The sequence below is a fragment of the Rhea pennata genome, chromosome 20 (genome assembly GCF_028389875.1).
Source record: "Rhea pennata isolate bPtePen1 chromosome 20, bPtePen1.pri, whole genome shotgun sequence".
Classification (NCBI taxonomy): Eukaryota; Metazoa; Chordata; class Aves; order Rheiformes; family Rheidae; genus Rhea; species Rhea pennata.
The window spans coordinates 4329172-4341197 of NC_084682.1; the positions used below are offsets into that span (position 1 = coordinate 4329172).

The window sequence follows — 12026 nt, forward strand, 5'->3', positions numbered from 1 at the left end:
AGCGTCCCGTCGGGGCCCTGATCCGAGGGCCAACACCGGGGCGGCCCTTTGCCCCCGCCGGGCGAGGGCTGCGCCGACTCGCCGTGCCTCAGCAACCTGTAATCAACGTGGCTGGTGCGACCAGGAATTAACCTTGACGAAGCGCTTGTGCGGGATACAGCCCGAAAATGCAGGAAAAGGAGCTGAGAAACAGCTGGGCTCATTCCAGTGAAAAATAACCCTGCTCCAGCCTCTTTTCTTAAGAAACATGAGGTGGTTTGAAAATTACTCCGTGGTTGCTCCGTGCAGTTTGCAGGGCAGGCCAAGCCCCCAGGCACCCTCAAGGAGGCAACACAGTTACTACGGATGCTTCACGTCCCCACGTGCCTTAAACCCCACTAAATCCCCGCTTGTTGCCCCCACGCCACCCACCCGCACCACGACCCCGAAGCTCTTCCCCGGACACCCGTGGGGCCGGAGCTGCCCACTGCGCCGCCTCCCACCCGCTTCGCCTTTCCCCACCCCGAAAATGCAGCAGTCGCCTTTGGTGAGGGTTAGGCAGCGTCGCTAACGCCTCTCGAGCTGCGGCTGAGCCGGCACTTTCAGAGCAGCGCGCTAGCACTACCCTGCGCCTCGGGACGCAGCGACGTGCCCTGACGCACCCTCTGCAGCCGGCGAACCCAAGGGACCTTCTGCAGAACAGGGAGCTTGTTTTTACCCGTGTTTTTCAGAGCAGCTGTTTTCCAAAATCTGTTCTTCTGGGTGTAAAGTTTTCACCCTTCAGCCTGCGGATTTTCATGCCGCAGCAGTGCGCCTCGTGCTTGCTATCACACGTGCGGAAGGCAAATGCCCCAGGTCCCTGTTCCTCCTAGCAGCCAGCTATTCCTGCGCCGTGCTTTAGGAGGAACACTTACCTGGATGCGCAGGAATGGGAAGGCAGCAGCATGCTGGCGTCCAGGGGAAAACAGTCCCTTTCGGTCCTTGTCAGGGACATCTTTTAGCCAATTATGGACAGGAAACTGGCTGAGGAGTTTCAAGTCTTGTGAAGTATCAGCTGAGTCTGGACCGGCTGGGCGAGACGTGGATTTTGGGGAAGTCCGGGATCCTGAGCGAGGAGGAAGACTACCCGGAGTGAACCCAGCAAAACACAAGGTCAGCAGCACGCGCCGCTCACCTAGAAGCTGCCAGCATTTTCTGTTTTTACTCAGTCACTAACAAATAATAAAGAAGGGAACTATTTATGGGAAAGTAATTGCACTCCAGGGGAATCAGGAGGTAAGCAGTGCTGGCGGTGCTCTCCTCTCCAGGGCTGTACTTGCAGCAGCTGGAGACACTACCGAGAACCTCCCCCTCCGTTCCTGGCAGCCCGTGGCTCTAGCTCTCCTCCTGGAGCCAGTTAACAAGGCTGTGGCCAGACTCCTGCCCCGCACGGGGCTGCAGAACCGGCCTCGCCCGGCTCCCAGAAGCGCCCAGCAGAGCCTGGGGAAGGGGTTCGGAGCATGAGCCGCACAGGACGTGGTTGCATCAGTCCGCCGAATAAGGCGGCTAATCAATAAGCGCTTTCTGCTCACATTGTCTCCACAGAGCTTCAGGTTTTTAGCTCGGCTGACTAACAGTCCTCAACTTCTGCTTCAACATCTGCTTCGTCCAGAGCTCTAAGTGTTTTCCGACTTGTGTATCACAAGTCATACAAAGCGAGACGATGCACAGCGAGACGAGCAGATACAGAGGCCTGAGCATCACTCGATCATAACGGCGGCTACAAAACATTAACAACAGGGAGACGTTTTAGGAGTCCTGTGTGAATAAATGCAGCTCAGTTCATTTATGGCATCACTTGTTTTGAAAGCTGTGGCTGATCTCACATTTGTGAGAACATGGTACTGTAGTACCGAGCCATGATCTGTGGGCTGCATTGTAGCCATAGCTGGAGCAATGGACAATGTGAAAGCCACACAAGAAACAATGCAAGCGATTGGCACAAAGACTGCAGCGAGGCTCAGCAGCACCACTGGCATTCAGCTGGCTTTCAGCCCAAGAGGAGGGGGGAGTCTGCCAGATACAAAAGGCTATTGAAAAGGTGTTTGTCCGACGAAGCAGTGCCAAGACTTAGACAGACTGGTCTGCAACTGACTTACGGACCTCAGGAAAGGGGTTGCTGAGATATGCCTTGCTGCTCTACAGAACAGAGGAGCTCAGCATGCAACTAAAACCACAGCTAGGGCTACTGCTCAGGCTGGACAGGAAAGCTCAGGATGAAAGATTTTCCTCAAGACTTGAAAGACACCCCAGCCGTTCAGAAAAAAGACAGTTGCAGGCAGAGGTCAGATAGGAGAAAAAGTCCCAAGGATCAAAATTAAAGGCAAAAAAAGAAAAGCAGCAGAAGCAGGAGTGAGAAAGGAAGCAGGTCACAAGCCAGCTTTCGTGAGTATCGAAACGCCAGCAAGCTTTGAAAGCAGCAGTGTCCAGCTTTACTTGCTCTGGAAGAGCAAAAAAGCTTCCCTCTTCAGGGCAGCTGGCTGTCACACTGCACTGCACTGCACTATCCACGGAGCACAACAACGGTTACCGCCTCTGAACCCGGAGGGACAACGGTCATACCTTGATGTTGCTGTACAAGAAAGTGGCAAGAAGCGTTACAGAACCTGGCAAATCCGAGGAGCAACTTCTCACATCTCAACTGAAAAATGCTTCTCAAAGTAATACATAAGACCTTGGCTGCAAGTTAACTTGATTTCATCATCTGAGGAAGGAGTGAGGATTCAACTTCCTGCTTAAAGGAGGGGGGAAAAAAAGCACTTGTCAATCAAAATGTCTCAGATTCCTTCTTGGACACTATATACTACAGAGAGTCAAAACATGGAAGCACGGAACACAGTGCTCTTGAGTAGAGGCTATGGAGTTTAGCTAGAAACGCAGTACATTAAATTTTTCCTTTCAAGTTCTCTTTCAAAAGGCTGAAAAGCATTTGGTAGAAATGAGCACCTGCTGCTCAGTGCGGAGAGCTGAAGACAGAGGAGAGCTTCAGGACCATTGTGGAGTGAGTTTATGCAAAAAGACAGGCCATGAACATTGGTCTCCTCCTCCTGAAAACAGCAAACAAGAATAGCCCTTTTCTCCTCCTCCTGCTTGTACAGCTGGAGTCTCGCTGGCAGAAGGAGAATGAGCTTGAAGCCTGGAAAAAGGCAGAAAAAAGTGAGTTCTTGGGAAAAGCACCCTATCTCCCACACTTGCATGTTAAGGCTTTTGCTTTGTTCCTAGATTCACGTTCAGATATTTCATTAGCATTCCCTGCTCACTGCCTCCTCATCTTCTTTTACCATGATGTGCCAGCGTGTTTTTTTTTTTTTTTTTTTAAACAACAGATTGAAAAAATTAATAGTACAGCTAAGAGAACAACAGCTATGTTCCAGCTATCACAGCACAGCTCTCAGCTGGGGAGAGGATGTTAGCTACAAGCTGGACAAAGCCTGGTTTTTGTAAGACTCAAATAAAAATTGTAACTTACTGCCAGTTTTTGTCAATTAGCTGGGTATGCGCTGTTTTGGCAGCCAGGACAGCTCGGCTCCTCTTTGTTAGAGGCAGCAAATAAGCACCTCGCGGAAAGAACGTACAGCCGCTACCCAGGAACCTGCTCACTGTGTCTGCTTTCAGATCCAAGTTAAAAACAAAACAAAACAGGCAGGGTAAACCGTCTTCCTAAAGCAAATGAAAACAAACTCAGGGATGCCTTGTGCTGGAACCCAATTTTCTCCAGAAAGACACTCAAGTGAGTTGCCCCCTCCTGCCCTCATGGTAGGTCCAGCTGCTAAGGAGAGCGTCTCTTGACCAGTAGCAGATTTAGTCTCCAGGGAACATTCAACAACTAATGTATATGGGCAAGACTTTTTTTTTCTTTTTTTTTTTTAATTAACACAACTGGTCTTTGGTTACAGAGAGAAACAAACTCATTTTTACTGTAGAAACACTTCTAGTGTCAATATTTATTTTACCTTAATATACATTTATACAGGCCATAATAAAAAGGCTATTACGCAACAGTTCAGTGAGTTATTACCTAGTTTCAATAATGCATGCAATTACAAAGGAGAGGTAGAAACACCGTATTAAAGACCTAAAAATACAAACATTATATAAACAAACACTTTCAAATTAACTGTTGGAATTTCATACAGATAAATAAGGTAAAAAGTACATTACTCTGTCAAAGTAAAAGAAACGCATGGTTATCCAAACACTGAAACAATGTTTTGATGAGAAAGCCCTGTACAATTTTGTCAAATAGTTCAGACCACTGTGTTTAAGAGGATTAAAATGATTTTGTCCTGGAGAATGGTTTATTCAAGTATTCAAGCAGTTGAGTAACAAAAGAGTCCCAAAAATGAAGTATAGGAACCATTTCCAGAGAAGCTGATCTGCCTAAATACTTTGCAAAACTATTCTGATGATCCCATGGGATGCTTGAAATGATAACGCCTATAAGGCTAAATGAAGCTTCCCACCTCTCCCTCAAAATGCACACAAAATAATCCTGATTTTTCACACGCTGCATGTAGAAATTCTACATCAACCTATCAGCATCCCAAATCCCAACATTTTTTTTCCGTTTTTGCATGGCTCCTTGCAGAACCTCTCGTTTTACAGTATTCATTATAATACTGCCCAAACGACAAACTACAGAGAACTGTCATTATACCCCTAGAGACTGCAGGCATTAATGCACATACCGCATGCACAAAGGATGCAACCAAATCTATATAAAAAGCAAACAACCAGCAACTCAAAACATTTCTATTACTGAGAAAGTCCAGAGCAGTAGTTACTCAAGTATTAGACAAATAGGTATAAAATGGAAAGTTTCACATGAATACAAGTTTTTACAGTTTGTTTGAAAGTCTTCTAGAAGCTACATTTGAAATTCTTAAAAGAATTTTATGTACACTGAAATGAAATTCAGCCAAGTCCATTGTGCCTTCTTTCTTCTTTTTTTTTTTTTAAATACAGTTTCTTCAAAAATGAATATACAGTCACTTTAGTAAATTAGTGCAAAACAGTGTTTTGGAAGAAGATCATCAAATTGTATCCACATCAGCTGAAAACCCACTGGGGATTCTGCACAGATGGAGCACATTTTCTTCCATTACCATCCTTCCACCATGTAAAGAAGTGCTTCTCATCATCCCTTCATATGACAAGCTGAGTCAAGGTCACAACATAAGAGCTCAGATCCAAGCCAGCTTAGCTCCAAAAGCTTCAAACAGCACTTGTACATGGCTAGGATTTCCCAGATTCACTCAGCCACTTTTTCATGACAATTTATAAATATTTCCACAAATATTTGAGGGAATCTTCTGAGAAATGTCTTTAGGTACCTGATGCAGAAGGATCCACTCTCTATATACCTAACAAGGAAAAAGCCCCTGTTGTTCAAGTCAAAGCACGCATATAAGAATCAGTCTGAAGACAGATTCTCTTAAATTCTGCTGCTAGGGAAGGGAAAAAAAAGAGCTGCTGGATCAGTAAGGCAGGTTTCCTACAGGTGTACTTTTGGAATTTCTCCTCTTTGAATATGCTGCTGTTTCTTTGGTAGTCACCACAGAAATGTAAGAATCATCTTCCACATGGGGCAGAACAAGGACAACAATTAAGCTGCAGTGAAAAAAAGTGCAGTATCACTGATGTGGTCCCTTATGTTCTCACCATCTGGTCCTTGGGATATTCCTACTGCTCATATACAGCCACTGTGCTATAGCAAAGTGCAGAAAGCCTTCGCTCGATGCTAGATTTATCTGAAAACAGAGGTTGAAACAGATTAATTTTATAATTCATTAATAATGGAATTATTGAAAATTACACGTACTTAAGCATAAACTTACATTTGTGTACATTTTCTATATCTGCAGGGTCCTGCAGTATTTTAGTTAGTCCTTCCAGCAGCAAGGCTGCTTTGTGGTATCGATATGTAATATCTTCAGTTTGCTGAAACATCTCATCTAGAGCTGCTGACTGAACCTGGAATCATTCAGTAGATTGAGTTACATAAACTGCTTTAAGCAAAAATTGAAATGAAAAATGCAAAATGAATGGTACAAAAGTGCCATCAAGAAACTATTTTTGAGCTTTAACTAAGCTGATCTGTTCTTATGAAAGACAGACAACAAAATGAAGTTTAAGAAAATATAGTCTCTGCGCAGTATTAGCTCAGGATATTCTGCACATGTAGACTGTAAACCACTTTTTCATCTGTTGTTTACATGTGTTATAATATATTCTGAAATTACAACACATGAACAAACATGCTTGTTCTCATGCCTACATTCTCCTGTGGAGAGAGTTAAGTGTGCACGATTACATCGCTATCAGGGTTAAGCACAATTTGCCAAGATCTTTTTTGTGACACCTCTGTTAGAAAAGACTTCCCCCCCCCCATCAGAAAGGCAGTTAAATCTCCTATGCACTTTCTGCATCTGCTCACCAGCAGATATAAGCAACATTCATTAATTGCATGAAAAAGCTTCTGCAGGCTTCGTACCATTTTTGTTTTGTATGGACAGGCTGATGTTCCTCAGATAGAACTAGTGGAATGAGGAAGCTACTGCTGTCGTTCCTGCGCTTTAGTAAGCCTTACTGAACAGTGCTGCAGCACCCAGAGCGCTGCTAGAGACTCTGCAGCTTAGGAGTTCATTTCCTAGCGCTTACGTAGCAAATGTGCTGGTGTGGGAGGAACGTCTCTGAGGAACAGCGTCTGCCAGGAACTTTAACCACAGTTAAAGGAGAGCAGGAAGGAGATTGAAAGACTAGCAAAATTTACCATGAAAAAAAAATTCTGGAGATGTATATGCTATTTTCTAGTTATGCTGCAGAGACATGTGAGAGAATGAAGCAATATATTACTGATCTCAATATTTTATCATCTAAGCAAAAGGAGTGACTTACCATTTCTACAGCACAGTTATAGATGAGCTTCTCTGCAGTTACACTGTTGATTTCATCAATGAACCTTTGCTTATCCGAGAAGAAACGATTCAACTTTTCTGTTAGTTTCTTGCACATACCAATACAGAATTTGTATCTCTCATTGAGGCTTTTCACAACTGAAAAAAGTTAAGAGATTTAAATACCTCATAACCTAAGTTCAGCTTTTTCCAGCATTAGAAAAGCCTGTTTAAAATTCTTGCTTTTAATGTTTGTTTACTCAGCCACTTTATGAAAGTATGTACCAAATCCTTTCCACTTCATATTAAAAACTGCCCTTTCTAAATCGTTACTAGCTGCATCCTTTTTGCCATCATAATGGTACAGTTGTATATGTCTACAGTTATCTTGTACAGAAGGAAACAAATGTTGCAGCTTAAGCTTTTTTAGTGAGGTATCACTAAAGAAAATTTACAAGCAAAGCAAATTAGATTATATTGCCTCTACCTTGCTTAACAGCAGTGGATGGATTCAGTTTCCCCGATTTGACCTGTGCTTTGGCAAGATGCAGAGAAGATGCGAGTAACTGGGCTGCTTTCATATACAACACCAGCTGCTCTACTTGTCTGGAAAAAAAAGAAAATAATTATGTATCAAAAAATCTTTCTGAACACATTCAAGCTTTGGGCAGACACTGCTTTTAATCATAACCACACATAGGACACACCAGCAGCAGAAAAGGAAGACAGAGGTCTAAAATGCAACTTTACCCTCCCATCACTCTGCAACAGCCCCGCCACGGGCTGAGAGTTCATCTGCTCATCTGGTAGATGTAGCAGCAAATACAAACTGCTTTAAGGTGTACACATTTTAGAAAGAAACACTTATTTCTGGGGACCGACTGCCTGAGGTCAATGTCCTACACAAGTGACTGGGTATGCTTTTCCACCAGCATCGTTTCCTGTGCCCTGGAATTCTCACAGTTGTGAAAAGCAAACACACTTTGCAGTCGCTTTTTCAGGAAGGCAGCAGGAAATGGAACTGTCCTTTCCCACCACTCCAAATTTCTCTTATTTCTCTCTACTTCTGACTTTGCATTAGGGCTGTTTAGTTCCACTGAAAAAAGGTCAAATTTGACTCCCCATCCAACTTCCACCCCAGTGCTGCTGTTTCAGCCTGGTCATCAGTGACACAGAGGGCTCAGATCTTGTTGAAGCTGATGCACAGATTTCCAGGCATGGCAACGCACTACAGTGCCTCAAGCCTGCAACCCCTGACTGTTTCCCCCAATTCAAGTAGCAGGCCAGAAAACACTGTCCTCTTATTTATCTGCCAGCAAAAGTGTGTCTATCCTTTGCTCTTTCTGCTCTCCTTTCAGTTGTCAAAAATGTATTCTTATAAAATGTTCTATACAGTAAAGCAGTCAGGCCCAACACAGGTAAGGCACAGTTTGTCTGAATCTATTTTTGATGCATGTGATATTCGCTAATTCTCTGGATACTATTTGACCGCATACTTACCCCCATTCTTTGCTGAGCTGGCTGATCTGATCAACAACTATGCTCTCTTGGATTTGGTACAGTGAAACTGCAGAAGTGCACAGGTCTGGGTTTCCTCCTCGCACTGCTGTCAGATCCAGAACACATTCTGTAAACGTCAGCATCATGTTTAAATGACGCAGCGTATCCGTATGTTCTCTCTGCAGGGAAAAAAAAAAAGACAACAATTTAACCATTATAAACCATAAGGCAAACAAGTACACATAAAACTCATTAGTCACTTGAGGATTTCTCAGTATGTTAACTCTGTGAGGAAATCACATTGTAGTACAGCCAGCACTAGGAACTACAGGACCAAGTGGGTCCAAAAGGATTGACAGACATTAACTTGTTTTTTCTTTCTTAATAATTTCAAGACATTGCAGTTTGTACTTCAGAGTCTTTTGACAAAGCCAAAGGAATTTGGACATGGAGTTCCACGTTTGTTGAAACCTGAGACTAAAGGAATCACAAGAGGGACATATTTATTACTATATTATCAGCAACTCAAAAGCATGCTTGGCACTTATATGACAAGCCAGGAGGAACAGTCAGCTTTATTATATAACAGATCTGATACCTACAAGGGAACTGATCTAAAGCTCCATACTTAACTGCTTCACTCCAATTTATACTTCGATCTCAAATTATATTTTGTTAAAGGTGGTTGTTGCCAAAGTTCACATTTTAAATCACTTTTCTTGGAGCTAACAACTCATGCCTTGTTGGTGACTAAAAAAGATACTGCATGCATAGTCTGATTTTTCTTTTTTTAAACAGACTTCAAAACTAGTTGAACATATCTTAGCAATACTTAAAACCTTTTTGTTAGTAATACAGGTCTAAATACCTTTTAAACGCTATCTGTGGGAAGAATACAGTGTCAAACATTCACAACATAATATAAAGATTCCGTATGTATCTAAGCACTTCCAGCAAGATGTGAATGACAAAACAGAACAGTAATCTGCCTTGAGACATTGATAGTCCAAGGTTAGCAGTCTGATGAAAGACCATTCTGATCTGCATTTTTAAAGTGTCATTCCTCCTTTTTTTTTTTTAAGACACTTCCCACAAGTAGGATTTAATGTCATCTGCTGACTGTGAAGAAGCAGTTAAAAAACAATAGCCAGAGGGATGTTGCTACTGTTAGCACCCACGTCCGGAGACTTGGCATTAAAGCATAGGCATTTTTGGAAGGCTCTAGTGAACAAAAGCAGTCATGTTCCTTTGGTTACCTATTCAAATACACAGAATGCCAGGAATAACTACCAAAGAGAAACGGCCACAACTGACACAGGAACATTTTCAAGGTTTTAGAGAAGGAATATTGGATAGTAAAGAGGAAACCACCAAGCACACTGAGCAGTCCTGTTTGTACCATGTCTCTGTTTTATTAGCATTATACATTATAAAATATTAAATTATTTTTTCTATACCTCCATTAAAGTTTCCTCAGGCAATTCAGGAGCTTCAAAAGTGATAAAGCCCTCTAAGCTGGGAGGCGAAGTACCATAAGGCATGTACTTCAGACTCGGAGCTGCCTCGGCTCCCGGAGGAGAAGAACCCATATAAATACCAGGAGGGGAGCCCATATATACACGGCCACTAGTAGAGCAGAGAGACCCTCCAGAACTGTTTGATCCAACTACAAGAAAAATAACACACACATTCAGTCTAATAGATTGTTCCATCTCACAGCTCTGGGGCTGCAGACGATAGCAAATGACAAATCAGTAGCCATCACAGATTAACTCTTGGGAAGCTCTACTTGTTGTTCCTTGCATTACTCTGTAGAGAATGCAAAGGCTACACCTTAATGAACAGTGATGATTTATAAAATGGACACTGGAAATTAGCTGACAAGGATTCCAAGGCAGACAGTCTAACAGTACAAACCACAGGTTGTGCTACAGTTCACAAAAGCACACTGCTGCAGATTCAGGCTCCTATTCACCTTGAGCAAGCGAACGCCTTTACCTTGTGACCTTTGCTATTCGGCGGCACAGCCAATGTGTGCTGAAATGCAGTCAAGCTCACACTTGGGTGTTGCTTCTTGTACACTGCACAGAAGCGGGTAAAAATGCAGAATCAAAAAAACCTAACTTTCCTCTCCACCATAGCACAGATGCTGTTAGAATGCCCTAGGGTGGAGTAAAACTGTACAACAGTTTGCACGTGACTGAATGCTAAATCGGTGGCTCTGGCCCTCTCTTTAGGAGAAAAGGCAGAAGTCCAATATGCATTATCATTTACATGGTGCTTTTTATTGTACGGCCTAGAGGATCTACTGCACCGAACAGTTAGCAGATACTGTCCCAAGAAGTGGGGAAGGCTGAAAATTGCACTTGACAGCAATCCACTGTTGCAAGGAAAGCCTTACCTGAGGTGGTTCTCGTTCTGAGGACCATGTGGGTGCAGGTAGGAGGGGTGGCGCTGCTTGGAGGGGACCCAACAGTAAACATGACTGCCCGAGAACTTGCCCCACTTCCCATGGAAGGAGGTGCCATTGCAATTCCACAGGCCCCTGCTGGAGCTGGGAGAAACAATTGTATCAAGTTAGGCCCTAATTACATATGACCATATACATTAGTAGTTACATGTAGCAACCTGGTAGCCCTGCAACACAACATACTTTGACAAAGATCCAAGACTTCAACTAGTCAGAAGGTCTGGGAGGGGGGAAAAAAGAAAAAAAAAAGAAAAAGGAAAAAGAGAGTGGCCATGCACAAAACAGGCCAAGATGCAGCCAGGGCCTTCAGGCATCTTTCTACTTTCCATCTCTCAGCTCTAATCTTGTCTAGGGAAGAGCAACAGAGGCTCTTTCTGAAAGCCTGAGGACAACACTTCAGTCCTGCAGCAATCAATGAGACAGAAAAATTCTGAAGGCAGACCATGGCTGACTTAGGGGTCAAAGACCAGCCCTGCCTGCAGAACTCCTTCCATCTACCCAAAAATAAGGTGAGAAACCTCAGCGAGGCAGGGCAGAAGACAGCTAGAATTACACAAACTGACTTTCATGTGAAAACAAGGTAGAACCAAGAAATGAAACAGCCACAAATGAGTATTTTTAAAAAAAAATCCTTAACCAGCATAGGCAGTTGTGATATTGCTGTTTAACAAAATTCTGTGATAGACATTTTAAGGCAATGTTATTTTTTATTTCAAAAACAAAAAAAGCCTCCTTTACTGATTACAGCAGTGCTAAAAACGTTTGGAATCATTTATGAAACCTGGAAGCAGAACTCTGTCTAGTTAGCACTCCATACAAAATCTCACACATAATGACAACTCGGATGCATCAGTCTGTTCATTACCTGTATCCATCGGCCGCTCTGTATTGAGGCTGTCTGTACTGCCTTGATATAACTGGCCACCAAGGGTAGTCTTCACTTGTTGATCCGATAGCTTCCCAGTACTGACAGACCTAGACAGAAAAATTTCTGAATTCACAACAAAATTCTTAAGGTAAATCTAAATTACAGCTGAGGTTGACTTTCAAATTGTTGGTATTTCTTGCAAATGATTCTTCAACAAAAGAACAGAAAGTCTGCAAGTCTCACTGTTCACCACAGACCTACTGAAACAGAGCTA

The 12026-nt window shown here is 43.2% G+C and overlaps 1 protein-coding gene across 2 annotated transcripts in view; it reads right to left on the reverse strand.

Annotated features, from left to right (window-relative positions):
• Positions 1-3929: 3929 nt before the first annotated feature.
• The window catches only part of ULK2 (unc-51 like autophagy activating kinase 2), a 44044-nt gene continuing 35947 nt past the window's right edge, over positions 3930-12026 (reverse strand). For both annotated transcript variants that reach the window (XM_062592213.1, XM_062592214.1), the window contains 8 exons: positions 11750-11859; positions 10816-10968; positions 9872-10080; positions 8415-8593; positions 7402-7520; positions 6916-7073; positions 5856-5991; positions 3930-5768 (listed from right to left, as the gene is read on the reverse strand). In XM_062592213.1, the coding sequence (XP_062448197.1) occupies positions 5701-5768; positions 5856-5991; positions 6916-7073; positions 7402-7520; positions 8415-8593; positions 9872-10080; positions 10816-10968; positions 11750-11859 (1132 nt within the window). In that variant the 3' untranslated portion in view covers positions 3930-5700. The remainder of the gene's footprint in view (positions 5769-5855; positions 5992-6915; positions 7074-7401; positions 7521-8414; positions 8594-9871; positions 10081-10815; positions 10969-11749; positions 11860-12026) is intronic.